Here is a 16,925-nt window from a genome sequence, read left to right on the forward strand (position 1 = left end):
AATAAGAAAGCATGGGTCACTGCCATAGCTTTCAATGAATGGTTTCGTAACATTTTTGTCCCAGATGTCAAAATTTATTTAAGTGAAAAGGGATTGTCTTTTAAGGGTTCTTCTATTAATTGATAAAGCACCTGATAATCCTCAAGATTTACAACGCGAAAATGTAGAAGTTGTCCTTTTACCAAAGAATCCAACTTTCAACAGCAGCCGTTAGATCAAGGAATAATTTCGACTTTAAGGCATTTTATATCAAACAAACCTTCAGGTATATTTTAGAATGATGAAATGGAGAATGATGAATTTCTTACTCTTATGGATGCTTGGAAGAAATTTACAATCTTAGATTGTGTTAAGCATGTTGGACTGTCATGTGCTCAGATTAAACAATCATCGCTCAACGCATGCTGGAAAGCAAAAAGGCCGGAAGCTGCTAAAGATTAGAATGATAGATTACCATTAGAGCATGAACATTTTTAAATCACCAAATTGGCTCAAACTGTAGGAGGAGGTTTTTGAGGATTTAGCTCAGGCTGGTATTGAGGAAATATAATGTCTAATGAAGAACTAAATGAGGATGAGTTAGTTACCATGATTCATGAAACAAATATACATGATGAAGGTAATGATTCTGATGAAGAGCAATCTGAACCAGTTGCGTCCACAGCAAGAGTCATCAACGTAGGACTTGAATTGGGAAGAAAATTAGGTAATCACTTTTTACATTATGACACGAACGTTGAACGAGCTCTTCGATTCCAGCGGGAGCTTAGTAAGTGCTTAAATCAATATGAGGAGGTTTACAAAGATTTAGAGGAAAAAATCTAGGCAAATGTTAATTACGGATATTACTACAAAGTCTTCTCGATCTGAGATCTCTAATTCGTCAACCATTGAAGCAGAACCTTATCGAGAACGCTCAAGTGATGAAAGTGACATAATTAACAATTGTGATTTTCATCGCTTAAGTGTTCTTGATAAGGTTCTGCTTCTTCATTGGTATAATGTTAATAAGCGACATTATTAACATTATACCAATCAAGAAGAAAAGACTAATAGTTCATGAAAGTGAAGACAATGATTAAACTTATAATAATTTTTTGAATGATTTTATATTTTCCTAATATAAAATAAGTTAAATATGTACTTCTATTACCTACATATATTTAGTATTTTATGAACGACGTATAACTTTAATTATTTTAAGATGTCTTACTTTTGTTTTATGTAAATAAATAATTAAATTATGCACATTTATTGTGTTTTTCGTTTTACACGGTTTTACATAGCAAAATCCAAGATTTCGATTTACACGGTTTTGTGTAGAACCTACCTTCCGTGTAAATCGAGGGATAGGGGGCCTAATATGCAGTATGAAAGATCTACTAAAAAGAATTCTTGGGAGAGCTAGTCTAACTTGCGAGGAAATGCCAAAGGTTTTATGTGATTGTGAGAATGCAATCAATAAGAGACTTTTAACTTATTTCTCGAAGAATCCAGAGGAGCCATTACCGTTAACACCTGCACATTTCCTGCGTGAAACTCCAAATTCTACTAATTGTGATGCTCTTGATTTTGACACAATTGATGGAAGTCATTTGAAGAAAAGGATACGATATTTGCAAAGTGTTCGAGATTGTTTTCGAAAGAAACTCCAAAACGAATATCTGTCTTAACTTGTAAGGAATCCGACCATGAAGGCAAGAAGTAATATTCAAGTAGGAGATGTTGTGCTTGCGGGATCTGATAGCTCAAAGAGTTGACAAAAGACTGAATTTATAAGAAAATTTATGAATCTTTATGAACATTGACTAAAATGTGTATATTCGATTACTGTTTTTAATGAGTACATCAGTTTTGTCTTGTAATATCTAGATGTGCAAGACAAAAGGTGACAGGATATTGCATATCGATATTCATAGTTATCGGTTTTAGAATTCAGTTTTTATTTGCATATATCCATGCAACTAGACGCTCAATAATCTAGAGAAAATGTGTTGTGAGTAACTTGTGTAAGGCTTCTAAGTTAATAAAAAATGTCTTAGTACGAAAAAAAAATATTTAGTTTACGAATATGTATTCCTTTTCTTGAGGAGTTACAACACACAGCTTGCAGTGCCATCTGACTGTTGTGGACGTCGATGCCATTCCATGTACATATCTTTCACTAGCTTAGAAAGTGTCGGTCATTGATTATAAACAGTAATTTATATAATACAGAAGTGTTTTTAACTTTTAGCTACTCGCTGGTGCATATCACAAAAGTACAACACAGATTGTAAAGAAAAAATGAAAATATGGGCTTTTTTCATACCTTGATTTCCATTTTTATTTGAATATATGGGAATCAAAATAATTAATAATTAATAAGTGCCAAAATATGAAGCTGATTTCTTTTATTGAACTAAAAATATATTTTTCAAAGAAGACTTATGTAAATTTTCATAATCATACCTAATCATAAACGAGTTATTTTTAACTTCTGATGAAGAGTTTCTCATTATTCTGATAGCAGCAATAAACCATTAATGAATTATTCCAATTATAAATTGAGCTGAGAGAGAAAAAAGTGTTATTGAAGAACAACAAGCAAAGAATGAAAAAGTTTGCAAAAATCACGTACATTTTCTGGAATTTATAGCCTTATTAAACAAATTATTTACTTTAAGCGGCCCACCATTATATCAGAAAAATTATTCAGGAGAAAGAAATGGTATAAAAAACTTCAAAATGCATTCTTTTTCAAATATTTTCTACGGCTATTTCTTGTTTCCAAAGGCTCAATAATAATATCTTTGTTTTTATCCTCGAATAGAAATATGTTTGTTTCCCATATTTCAGTAGGAAAAGTTAAAAGATGCCTCCTTATTTTTGTTTTTTTAATATGGTTTTCAATATATTTAGTTCAATGGAATATTTTCATGTTTAGAAAAGTAAGAATATAAGAAGATGTATTTTATTATGTGCGGCTTTCCGATACATTTATTATGTTATTGAAATATGTGTAAAGATTTGTATTTTATTAATTAATTTAAATATTATTTTTCATTTTTGAGACCAGAAGGGCTATTAATTAAACTCCAAACGACATTTTGCGTTGAATCTCTTTAAATGTCTGAATCATTTTTCAAATTATTGCCATCAAGTATTATTCTCCTGTATTATATTTAAATAAAGAAAGAAAGAAAGAATCTACATGAATGCATGTATGTTTCTCGCATTGGGAAAAAGCAAGGGTACCTAGTCATTATTATTATTATTAGAGTCATCAAATTTTGAATAACATAGTCCTCCGCTCGAACATGGGCACTTGGAAGCTCGAATTTGGAAGTCGTTTTATTATTTATTTCATAATTTATAAAACTTTAACGAATTTTTGATTAATAGACTGAACAATTTCAAAGCGAGCAATGTCAACTCTGTAAGGAATAAACCAATTTTGTCTCCAGTACGCGAAACTATCTATCGGAAATTATCAAGAAATACTAATTTTAAATATTTTAGCACAATGTGTCATTAGCTCAAATGGTGTTGAAACGTGTATGTATCTGTAAATTGAAAAAAGCCCGTTTGGGCATAATATAAAATCTGAAAGCTTTCAGACTTTTTGTGTTATTATTATTATTTTTTAATGTTATGCATATGTCTTCTGTGCTTTTATATTGTAAATATGCAAATATTTCTTTTACAGTATTTATTGCGTAAATACTGTAAATTCTTTATAATAAAATATACTGAATATTTCTTCCACAGTAATAAGTATGTAACACAATTATAAGTAATACAGTAATAAGTAAGAGGTACAATAAATTTTTAAGTAATACAGTATCAATATATATACTGAATACTTCTTTCACAGCCTGTTTGCGTAAATTTCAGCACATTTGCACTGCAGTTTTAAATTATATATATAATTATTTTAATGTATTTCAATTTATAAACTTTTGTAAATATAACAGTTTACAGGTTTTTAAATAACTCTAGTAGACTAGTTGTAATTTAACTAATTAAGGCAAATTAAGTGAAGATAATCTGCCTAAAGCAAGAAATAACTTCGTGGAGGAATCTCATAGAGAAACTGGGTCGTATGAGGAAAATTCATACAGCCAGTCCATTCACTCGCAAAACATTGTGCAAGAATTTGTGCGTAAAATTTTGTTTGTCACCCAGTTGAGGGCATTTTGCAAAATATACGACTTCATGAGGTTACAAAGCAAACCTCTTTGTAAAATGAATAAGGACAAGGATTCTGAAAATTTTCCCTCCCACGATCCGGGACCTGTAATTAAGAAATTTGAAGAAGTTAACTAATGGTTAAAATGGTGGTGCTTCTTTTTTTTTTTTTTTTTTTTTTTTTAGTGAAACAATTGCGATTATTATTATTTTATTATTATTACTACCTAAAAATAATTTTTCTATTCGTTTTGGACTGTTTTTGCCATGGGAGTCCTTGATATATAGTGCGAGTGTATTTTGTAACAGAAATGGCAGCATCTATTTCTCTACGAAGGTTTGTTTATCAAGTAGTCTTAAGTAGCACAGGAGTTGCTTTTTACTTTTCTTTACTGATTTCATTGATTTGAAATAACATTATGGTATTTTCAATAAAATATGGGTTCCGCTCATTAACAGACTTTTTATTCAAAAGATAAAACAATAACATGTACACAGCAAAAAAGATAATTTTGACTTAACATCAATAGTTGTTAGTTTAATACTATTTACAAATATATTGCCTTTTTCACTAAATTATTTAATGCATTTGATTTTTTGTCTGAGACACTGAAAGACAATGTAATGTAAAAACATGAAGTCCCTATAAGCTCTTTTTGATGTTGAACACACTGCAGAAAGACGAAGTTTGTGAAGAAGTGAGAAGTGTAGCATACTGAAGCGTACAGTTTAAAATTGTCCCATAAAAGAACACAGAAAAAACACGTAAAAAGGTTGTAATCGGTTCGTCATACACATCCATGTTTCGAAATTTATTCTTAGATAAAAAATGCATTTATAATTGAGTTCTTTTTGTGTATAAAGCTGTGTTATTATTATACCGCCAAACATTAGTTTAATAATGAACGTGGACTATATATTTTTTTTCCCAATGGCGGGCAATTCACAATAACGGCATTGGCCACTCCTAAGGCCAGAAGTGGTGGCCATTTTATTGTGGAGGTACCTAATAGGCGACCACCGTTACCTCCTATATAGGGACAGACAATTTTATATCCATGCCTTCTCTGGGATTCGAACCCGGGCCTTTCGGTATCGCAGTCAGGCTTCCCTAACCACTATACCGTCAGAGCGGCTACATGGACTACATATTACCCTCCCAAATTATAAAACTGCACTGCTTTCCGAAAGTAAAGCAAAGAGTAGTACTAAATTCAACATAGTGCAGAATATTTAAGATGTTACTCTTCCATTCATTCATAAAGTCACTTGATTTGTAAACTGAATTACCTCTTGCTTATGCCTCCCTGTTGGTACGGTAATAAGAGAAGATACGGATGTTTGTAATTATTTGCGGCATTTGGAGTCATTGCGGCATGGGAACTTAAAATACTGTCGAGCTGTAAGTCGTCTCGAGTATTGGTGGTAGCTGAAGAGGAGGTAAGAGACTCTCGCACCTTTCGCTCGAATTGTTCTCCATCAAAATTCGGACGGAACTGGGCAAAATTGAAAATGTCACTTGTAAGGTTCCCAAGGCTCTGGCCAAGAACAAGTACTTACTATCTGTTGGCCAGGGTAAATTCATGGACTTGACTGATTCAGATAATAAAAAATAACAACTTATTACTTATGCAAAGCTTATTGATAAAATTAAAGAAACAATATTTCGGCATATTTCCCCCCTTTAAATATTTTCTTCATATTTAGTACATCCGTAAAAAGACTTATGTATGCACGCTTTAAATACGAAGTGCGGAAATTAACATTCAGCAAAAGCTTTATTCAGTCAGTTATATGATCTAGAGCAGCGGTTCTCAACCTTTTGACTAACGTGTACCATCTAAACAAAAATTAAAAACCTTTAAGCACCACCACTACAAAGTATTACTACGACCACCATTCTTCAACAAAGCTCAGATCGCATAAATTTACGAGCGTTAGAGAAAAAAACTCAATCAGAATGTTGGGGTTTTAATTTTTGAATTTAATAGTTAAAAATACTTTGCTTCTTTTCCGTACCACCTATTTTTCTCTTGCGTACCACCGGTTGAGAACCCCTGATCTAAAGGAATAGAAAATAATAATTCCATTCTTATGAAAGAGCAATTTCCAATAGTTCAAGAGCATTTAGAAAGCATTCACAGAAGAAACAATTTTTTCAAGAGCGTTTAAAATGTTTCTAAAATGACTGTATTTGGATTTTATCATTGCATTGAGTGACCAAGTAGGGAGAATACTTGGTCACTCATATCTTTGTGTCAAGGTATTCATTCACCAATCTTGCTTTATTTCGATAAACGCTCCTGTCATCAGAGAAAGTATGTATCCTCTGTAACAGCATAGCATATTGCAGTAACTCAAGTAATAACCCATACTTCTATAATGATGATAACTCAAAATGCAAACATGCCTGGGATAGAGTACGTCTTCCTTCAAGCTTAAAATGATTAAAAAGAAATTTAAGCAAATAAATAAATAAATGAATAATATTTTTAAAAAAGAAAGATTAATATTTTTACAACTTCCTTTCTATTTCACATAGTTTACAAATTTTCTTTTTCATTGCTAATTCACATGGAATTTTGTTCCCTTTCGCTTTGCTTAACATTGGATTTAGCTAATTTTATAGGCACAAATGCATAAACATCTCATTTAAAATATTTAAAGATTTTTTTCCTATTAAAATAAAGCCTTTTATTAAACGGCTTTCTTTAATATTATTAAACAATCGTATGCTGAAAAGGCAATTCTTTACAATCAAGACGGAATTTTATATTTTATCATTGCAAACATATGAAAACATTCAATATATCAAATGTCCTATTGGATATAAAAAAGATTCGAGAATCGTGATTAAAGATTTGAAGCCCTGCCTCTAAAAGTTAAAAAAACTTCAATTTTTGCAATATCTGCAAACGTTTTTAAATGTTCGAAAGGAGAATGCTTATACTTGATTTTTGGCTTCTCATTTTAAACTGTTCCCATCTAACTAAATAATTATACTTGATATTCAATTCCATTCTATATCATGCAATTGTCTTACTTAAAATTAAGCTAAAAAATGGTCTTATGATGTTACTTCTTGTGATGCGACGTTCCAAAAAGATTCGGCCCATCAAGAGAAACCTCACACTTTTCGGGGGAAGTGGTGCCAATCGTTAAACAAGCCAAATACCTTGGGATCATCTTAAATAATAAATTCACGTGGATTGACCATGTCAAATATATGAAGGAACAAACTACACTGAAGTGACAAAAGACATGGGATAGCAATATAAAAATATACAGATGGCAGTAGTATCGCGTAGAAAATATATAAATGCGAAGTGCTTTGGCAGGGCTTTCATTTGTGTTCAAGTTATTCATGTGAAGAGGCTTTTACGTGATTATGGCCGCACGACGAGAATTAACAGACTTTGAACGCGGAATGGTAGTTGGAGCTAGACGCATGGGTCATTTCATTTCGGATATCGTTAGGGAATTCAACATTCCAAGATCCACAGTGTCAAGAGTGTGCCGAGAGTATCTAATTTCAGGCATAACATCCCACCATGGACAGCGCAGTGGCCGACCACCTGCACTTAACGACCGAGACCAGCGACGTCTGCGTAGAGTTGTCAATGTTCACAGACAAGCAACACTGCGTCAAATAACCGCAGAAATCAATGTAGGACGTACGAAGGACGTGTCCGATAGAAAAGTGCGGTGAAATTTGTCTTCCTTGGGCTATGCCAGCAGAGGACCGACTCGAGTGCCTTTACTGACAGCACGACATCGCCTGCAGCGACTCTCGTGGGCTCGTGAGCATATCGGTTGGTCCCTAAACGAATGGAAAACCGTGGCTTGGTCAGATGAGTCACGATTTCAGTTGGTAAGAGCTGATGGTAGGGTTCGAGTGTGGCGCAGACCCCACGAAACCATGGACCCAAATTGTCAACAAGGCACTGTTCAAGCTGGTGGTGGTTCCATAATGGTGTGGGCTGTTTTTACATGGCATGGACTCGGTCCTCTGGTGCAACTAAACCGATCATTGACTGGAAATGGATACTTTCAGCTACTTGGAGATCACTTACAGCCATACATGGACTTCACGTACTCAAACAACGATGGGATTTTTATGGATGACAATGCGCCATGTCACCGGGCCACAATTGTTCGCGATTGGTTAGAACATTCTGGACAATTCCAGCGAATGATTTGGCCACCTAGATCGCCTGACATGAATTCCATCGAACATTTATGGGACATCATCGAGAGGTCAGTTCGTTCCCAAAACCCTGCACCGTCAACACTTTCACAATTATGGACGCCTATAGAGGCAGCATGGCTCAATATTCCTGCAGGGGACTTCCAACGACTTGTTGAGTCCATGCCACGTCGAGTTGAGTCCGTGCCACGTCGAGCACTTCGCTGGGCAAAAGGAGGACCGCCAAAATATTAGGAGGTATCCCATGACTTGCCACTTCAGTGTATGTCATCCATTGTCTCCTACCATTAATTGGCAAATTTTCCAAACTTGGCCTCACCATGAAAAGTCATATCTACTTGTCTGTAATCAGACCCATTTTAACGTATGCATCCCCTGCTTGGAAAGCTGCTACTGAGACATAAAATAATTGCAAATTCGTCAGTCCAAAGTCCTGAGGTACTACATAACAAATACCCACTATTTTGTGAGTAATGAAAGGCTGCACAAAGATCATAAAATTGACTATCTAAAAGACTTCCTACATAAAACTAATTAACTTTTCTTTGAACGAGCGCAGGATTGGGACTTTATCGCATACTTTGACACGTTTCATTACGAACAGCTTAATGAAGACCAATACTTGAGACCATTGGAAGCCCGCATTATTCAACCAAACCTTTCCCCACTTAATTGTGCATCTTATTTATCTGTACTCCAGGACTTTCCGGGACCTACCTACATTTCACCTTGCTTCTTGAAGCCCACGAGACAATTGGTCACACCCTTCAATCCCAGTCCGTTCAGAGCTCACGTATAACAGATCTGCGCTGTGATGCGTTCTCAGCGGCCCAACTTCAGAGAGCCGGAAAACTTCGTGATATTCGCGACATAAAAGTGGAACTAGGCCTTTATGTTACGTGATTGCATTTCAAATTTCCATGTATGACGCTTTATATTGTTTGGACACTTAATTTATATTTACTTTAGCAAGAGAATGAAAAGTGTATTATAAAATCATTCATTAACTAAAATTCAGCGATCGGGTTCATAATGTACATCGAGTATATTCAAAAGCTTAAATTATGAATATGCCTCAGAAAACTGCTGTTCTTAGAATATTCAGTAAATCTATGGACATTTTTTTAAAGTGCTCTTAAAAGATTTCTAAAAATTTCCAGAGTAAAATTACAATTTCAGTTTCATTTAATTTTTTTTTTTTTTTTTTTTTTTTTTTTCTGTTATTATGTCGCAAGTTTCCGCATATTTTTCATTTTCTATATTTTCGTAGAGGCTGTTTGTCTTTCTAAAGAAAATATCAAATTATTACGAACTTTTTTTTTTTGTACAGTTTTTCTTAAATGTGCATATAGTGCTGAAAATATACTTTTTATTTTAAATGAAGTCCAGAAAGAAGTATGTGAAGAAAAAAGGAACTTATTTTAAGATAAAACGGCAAAAGGTGATTTCTGCTCTGGAGTAACTAAAATATGGCGTTAGAATATTTTTAATTAATTTTAAAATAGTTTATAAAAATTATCGGTTAGATATATTATAACTTACATGAATCAGATGTGTCATAAATTGCATTAATTAAAATAATTACTAAAAAATAAAGATACAAATTATTCTTAATAATTTATATCTTTTAGTATATACAAATTAGTCTTAATAATATGTATACCAATAACTAATTTCTTTGATTCCCTTTTCCCAACATCCAATATCTTCTTGTTAACTGATAGCCTTTCATGATGTAACATATTGCAAGTAAGTTTTAACGCACTTTTATTTCGTATCTTGTACATACAGTATTCAGTAATGCTCAATGTTATGTAATGTTGATGCGTGCTATTCATATTAACAAGAGTACTTGTGTCACCCAGACGGTATAATCGTTAGAGGAGCCTACTACGGTACCGAAGGGCCCGGGTTCGGGGCCGGTCGGTTAAGACACGGATGTTTTTAAATGCATTGTGTCGGTGCGGCATGTCGGCACTCTTAAATATGCGGCCAGCCGAAATTCTCTCGTGTGGATTGGTGAGTGTTCTCTCTCAAAATTGGGGGTGGAAAATAGAAGTCCAACTTCCTTCGGAGTAGGCTTTGGCAACCATTATTCCATGTAATATGGACAAGACAACAAGTGTACGTGTTGATAAAAGTACAAAGTGCAATCTATGTATATGCGTTAAGTATAGGTCTCATGTTTAAATTGCTAAGCAAAAACACAAAGAAAAGTATGAAGCATGTTAATATGTAAATAATGTAATTGGAATAATTTGCTAACATTAAAGTACGGAATGAATAGTGTAATTTAGTGTATAAAAAACAGTGGAAGGCATGCAAAATTGAGCAATGTATGTTGTATTACAGGATTCATTCAAAGAACTGTACTCTGGAGAACCAAAGCTCATGAAACGGCTGTGCTCTGGCAATCTGCAATCAGAATCGGTTTGAAATCTGCAATCAGAATCAGAGCTTGGCAATCAAAATGTCTCTGCTGCTAAGCGGTTCAAGATGCATAAAGGAGGTCAACTGATTGACATAAAATCCATAATTTTGACCTTCAGTTCACCTGATCTGCCCAAATGTGTCAAAGCTGGATATCTCCATTGCCTTGCAAGACCTTACATTCCACACCCCATGCACTGTTTCCTGTGACAGCGTTTTTGCCACTCAAAGATTTACATATTCGTCCTGTTCCGTCTTGGTTCATGACAATGATTCTTGCAATGCTGCGCCGCTGTGTGGGAAAGCTGCATCACTGTGCAAAAGGGAACACAGTTTTCTCTTCTTGTCCCAAACGGAAAACCAAAAAGAGTAAAGGCTGGGAAAACTGCGAAAAATATAACGTACGCTAAAGCTAGAAGAATTTCAAGCGCGAGATTAATTATTTGATACTTTTCTGGTCAAAAGACTTTTGTACGGAGAAATATGACTTTTAGGTGACAAAAATTAAGATGTAAGTGAAGAAGAAATAATAAATTGTTTGAGATTTACAAAGAGACAGTCTTTACTTTCCTCGAAAAAAATCCGGGATACTCTTCCCCCACAAAATTCTTGGGCCATCATCATTCATTCTGGCACCCTTTCGAATGGAAAATTTAGTTCATGGGGGGAAAAAGTTAGGGAGGAGGTCAAGATAATTTGTCTACTAGATATACTACAGTTAATAAAGCAAAGATGCTTAATTAAAAATCAAAATATTTATTTAGATTAAGAATTAATGAACTAAACAGTAGGTAATTAGCTCTTGTACGCATCGTTAAAATATAACTGACTGCTAAATAATACATTTAATTAATGCATTATTCATTAGAAGCACAAACTGTCTAAATTAGCATGAGGGTGCTTCGCATATACTATAGCTTTTTATTTTCTCAAATAAGCTGTTCGTTTCTCGTTCTTTAAAAAGACGTTTCAGGGCATTTTGGAGCAATTCTGCAGAAATATATAGAAATATTCCCTCTTCAGTAAGCAGAGAATGGTTAGCGCAATGATGGATTGGATGTTGTGAACACAGTTTTGGTCCCCAACGAAATCTGTATCTCACTCAATAGATTACCCTCTTGGTAAACGTGAAAATATTCAGATTTTTTTTATATATAACGGAAAAAATCACCACAGCAACTGCAATTCTTAACTCTAGATGTACTTTCCCAAGTGAAGAAAGAAGATGGCCTATTCTAGAAATATACTTATTCTATAATTAAAAACCTTTCGAACTGAATGGTATTAAAATTTTTAAGTGCAAAATAAGCAACGTTATTGATCGGAAAAACCGTCAACCATTACTTATACATGGAAAGAAGAGTCTAAACGGATACCTAAAAACTGTTCGTGATCTTCCTAACGTTTATTTCTGTAACTATAATACAGGGCGATAATATTTGGTTGCAACAATAAAAAAATAATAATAAATAAAAAATATTAAAAAAGATTCGCCGTTTATAGTGAAATGCCGTTTTCAGACTAGCAGCCCTTCTGAACTAACACCCCTTTGAGCTAAAAAAAATTTCTACTGCTACTTTAAATAATAACATTTTACGGATTTTATTGAGAAAAATAACACAATTTTCCCTGCATTACAATTACAACTCTCATCAGCATATTTTGAGGGCAGTTTAGAATTTTAAGAAAACTTTCCTCAAAATTTTGCTTTGCTAATGAGACACATTCCGCAAGAGAAGAAGAGGAAAAATGACTTTGCTTGTTTGCATTAGCTGTACATAAGTCACGTGACCTCTGTGGTCATCTGCACTGTTTGTTTACAAAAGGTCCACATAAGTCAGGTGATCTATGAGGTCAGTGGAATGCATCTCATTAGTATTGCAGTTTATCGATGTTTTTACCTTTAGTGAATAGGTGATTCGTATTTTATTTCCATTGATAAACATCTTGATAATTTTGCACTAATGTTAAGTAAACGGAAATCATTTATAAAATAACAAATTTATTCAATTAAATCATACAGAATGCATTCGCGGACTAAATACACAATTTTGTCTGGAGATGAATCCTGAGGACAGAAGTGACTTCCCTGGCACAGATGAAGTGATCCGAATGAGATGAAGGTAAGATGACAGATGAAAATGCTCAATGAAACTTCAATGGCTAGAAAAAATAAATAGATACGTAAATAAAATAATAGTTTTTCATTCAAAATAAGTTAAGTATAGACACTGCTACATATAGCTTGATACTCAATTACAGAACATTTGATAATCTTCAGCACTCAACCATTTTTTTTTTTTTTTTTTTTTTTTTTTTTTTTTTTTTTTGAACAAAATGAAATACTAAGAAAGATTATGTATAATCACAATAAAAACATTAATTTGAATAAGAAATATCTTCACTGCATTAAATGTTACGCTGATGGAAAATTAGCCGAAATCATTAATACTGCAGCTGTCAGTCTTGAAATATAAAAATCTAGAAGACTTACGAGCTACGAAGTGACGCCATTTTAACAAACCACAAATTAAGTACAAAGTTACTTAAATTTACTTTATAATACATGATTTAGGTTATTAAACTGCTTATAATATAATTCTGATATTAATATTTAATTGGAAATTCTAAATTTTAGATTCTTTGACTAATTTCGTTTAGTTATTTTCTTGCAATTTTATAATGAGGAAGTTCAGAGTACGGAAGAAAAGTTTTTAATTAATCAAAGTACTTTAAAATATGATAAAAACAAATTTAATAATATTTATATATACTATTATGCGGATAAACTTGGTAATGCAACATATATTTCGATGTAAAACAAAATAAAATATAAATATTAACTCATTTAATATTGCTTAAATCTCTATAAAAAGCTCTACATCTACAGTACGTCTACAGTACATCAAGGCAATATAGGCCAGATAAAATTTAATAAGTGGGGAATACTGAAAATCACTAGGATGGGGGAATGAATTTTGCGCAAGGAAACCTTTTTCCTTAGCAAAAATCTAAAAAAATTAAAAACCAGAAGATTCTATCATGTATTGGGAGAACAGAAGATGCCATAAAAAGCCGGTAGAGTTGGCAAGTGTGTTGATTGTAATTTTCAGAATCACTGCTTAATTTTTAGAATTTAACATTTCATTAGCTAAAAAGCACCATTTCTTGATTCTATTTTCTCCTAAATGCACATACTGTAAAAATCAGCACCTATTTGTTACATAAAACATTTCAACACCATAAGCAGTACTAATTTAATGTAATTAATGAACAAAAAACTGGGAAAGAGCTAATTCACTCGGAATAAACTTGATACAAAAATCAAATTTTCACATTATGAGTTAACATAATTCACATTTTAAAACAAACAAATATCAGCAGAAGACTAAATATAATTCTGAGTAAGATAAATAACCATTTCCTGATAACATTACTTAAAATGAATTACAGTGCATCAGTTACAGGTTATACAGACACAAAATAAAAATAAAAGATGCAATAACCATAAGAACACAATAAATACACAGAACACAGAAGTAACAACGTTAATGCAAAATTACATAAAAGCACAATGAAAAGTGTCATTTTTTACACATATTTTTTTCATCTTTACAATTATACTTTCAAAGACAGAGCAACAAACATCTGATGATGTGAGAAAATTAATTAGATGTTGTTAGTCTCGAACAAACACAACTACAGAAATGATTGAGGGAAAAAAAATCCGATATGCATGATAAAAAATATTATCATGATTACTAATTAGCAAATAAATTTTATAAAAATGCAATGGAATTGAAAATCAAGTTAGAAGCATACTATAAATACAATGCATCAAATCTAAAAATAAATTTATATATTAAAATTAACTACAAATACATTTTTAAAAATTATAATAAAATCTCTTTCTCATAAAATACCTGTATAAAAGCAATTTTACAAATCAGTATTAATTAGTTGGAAAGATTCTAGATAGATGAAATTGTAATTCATTTCTTCCATTTTTAAAATTGCGTTTTCTCTTCGTATTTTCTCGCGTACCCACCAGCAGCAGAGTGGTTAAAGTCGCTGAACACTGGTAGTTCCGATATGGTTTCGATTCCAGACGAACGGGCTGGCTGCATGGGCGTTTTCGTAGTTTTGCCCAAGTGTATAGGAGCCAGTTTCCCTTTGAAAGTCATCCACGAAGACATCCCTCACTTAGGGAGATAGCCCTCGCGTGCTTTGCCATAATTAAATAAACCAAACCAACCTTATATTCCCGCAATATTTACTGCATTCCAGGAAAATAAGCCGGTTTCCTCACATCTTAGGAAATTTTTTACGCGTTTGATGCACAACTGGATCAAAAAATACCGCAATTAAAACGGAACATTGCATTATAATCATTTAGCAACGACCCAATACTTTTATACTTATTTCTAACACTTTTATAATATCAGCATTTCAGTTTCCAAAAGCAAACAGCATTTAAACATTTTTTCTGAACACGAATGCCATAGATAGCTAACAAATCATAATTCAGAAGAGCATGCCCGTGAAGATCTTGAATTCTTTATAACTGCTGACACCAGCATTTCTGGACTTACAAAGATTATGTTTCTCATTTAATTATTTATACCACATGAAAGAAATCATGAAGCCTCAAAATCAGAAATTCTGCACTAAAATATCCATTAAATCCATTTCATCGTTTCTGTAACAACTTCTCTCCTACCTGTGAAATATAATCCAAACACAAGATCTAAAACGAAAATGATAAAGCCAACTAAAATCATGCGTGGAATATTAGTTTATATAGATCGCCAAACTATCGTATGTTCATATTCAACCATTTTACCCAAAACAAGAGATTTACTATACGCAGAAATTCCTGCGCATACTCATTACAGTATCTTTCGTCTCGAAGCGCCTTTGCCATTTAATCATCCAAGCATACCGAAAAACAATATATGGATTTCGCAAGATTTTCAGTTTGCTTTAATCACGGGCTGAATAGATAAGTGGAAGAATGGGGGTGAAGAATAGTTCAGAATTGCATACATTTATCTACTAACAAAATCTTATGTTAGACTTGATTGCAACTTACAAGAATTTGAAGCTTAGTTTTTGTATAAAATTTAGGTTAAGGTTATCTGCCTTCGCGATGCATTCGTGGAGGATTTATTAATGGAACCTGGTTTGTATCCAGGTTACATATGGGACAAACCACGAAACCCAACTACGCAGCCAGCCTTTTCGCCGGGATTCGAACCCCTGTCTAACTACCAGCATTCAGCAACTATACCGCTCGGCCGCAGGTGGGACTATCTATAATTTAGAAATCCTCCCTCTTTTTTTTTTCCCATAATAAAAACAAAAATAGACTTCATTTTTACATCAGGCAATTTACTTTATTTTTTTTCCAAATCCTTTTTTCTTTTATATAAGGAACATACATTTAAGTATAACTAACTAGTATATATCTGCATTTCATAAAATACTATGTACAAGCAAAATTAAGCAACTGACAGTGGTTTATTCAAAATTTCTATGAAGAATATTTTAGTTCCTTGAAGAAAACGGACGATTCGTTTTACAAGAAGTGCATGAAGTTTTCGAATTAATCAACATCAGAACTGAAGATCGAATTTTGCAAATGAGACACTAGGAGATTCTATTCCATACATTATATCTAAGCCAGCACATAAAGGTATTAAAAAATATTTTTATTGCAGTATTAAATTATAATAATAAAATCCGAAACCAAGAACACAGTATTGGGGCACATACAACATCCTCTATGGGGAGGCAGGAAAATAATTTAAATTGCATGGAATCCTATCTAAAATTAACAAGATAAAAATTTATCGTTCGGTAAAACAATTCATTAAACTTCAAATGCATGTTTAAACAAAGAATATTTTAGCTGCTTAACTTGACCAATTTACTAGACTACGTCACCTGCACAGTTCTTCCTCGCTCCAAGGATATTAATTCTCATAGGAAATAAAAAAAAAGCAGGCACAGAACATTCCTTTCACTTTTTAGGATTTCCCGTATTTTTTATTGCATCCAAGTAAGTTCAAAGTTTTGTCACAATTTGATATGCAATGTTAATGAAGTATTAAAAACG

The 16,925-nt window shown here is 33.0% G+C and overlaps 1 protein-coding gene across 3 annotated transcripts in view; it reads right to left on the bottom strand.

Moving 5' to 3' along the window:
- Window positions 1–12,789: 12,789 nt before the first annotated feature.
- The window catches only part of LOC118192654 (uncharacterized), a 74,073-nt gene continuing 69,937 nt past the window's right edge, over window positions 12,790–16,925 (bottom strand). For all 3 annotated transcript variants that reach the window (XM_035363654.2, XM_035363655.2, XM_035363656.2), the window contains one exon: window positions 12,790–12,970. In XM_035363654.2, coding sequence (XP_035219545.1) covers window positions 12,964–12,970 — 7 coding nt within the window. In that variant the 3' untranslated portion in view covers window positions 12,790–12,963. The remainder of the gene's footprint in view (window positions 12,971–16,925) is intronic.

The sequence above is a fragment of the Stegodyphus dumicola genome, chromosome 9 (assembly GCF_044657685.1).
Source record: "Stegodyphus dumicola isolate Sdum_Otavi_A_Nest chromosome 9, ASM4465768v1".
Classification (NCBI taxonomy): domain Eukaryota; kingdom Metazoa; phylum Arthropoda; class Arachnida; order Araneae; family Eresidae; genus Stegodyphus; species Stegodyphus dumicola.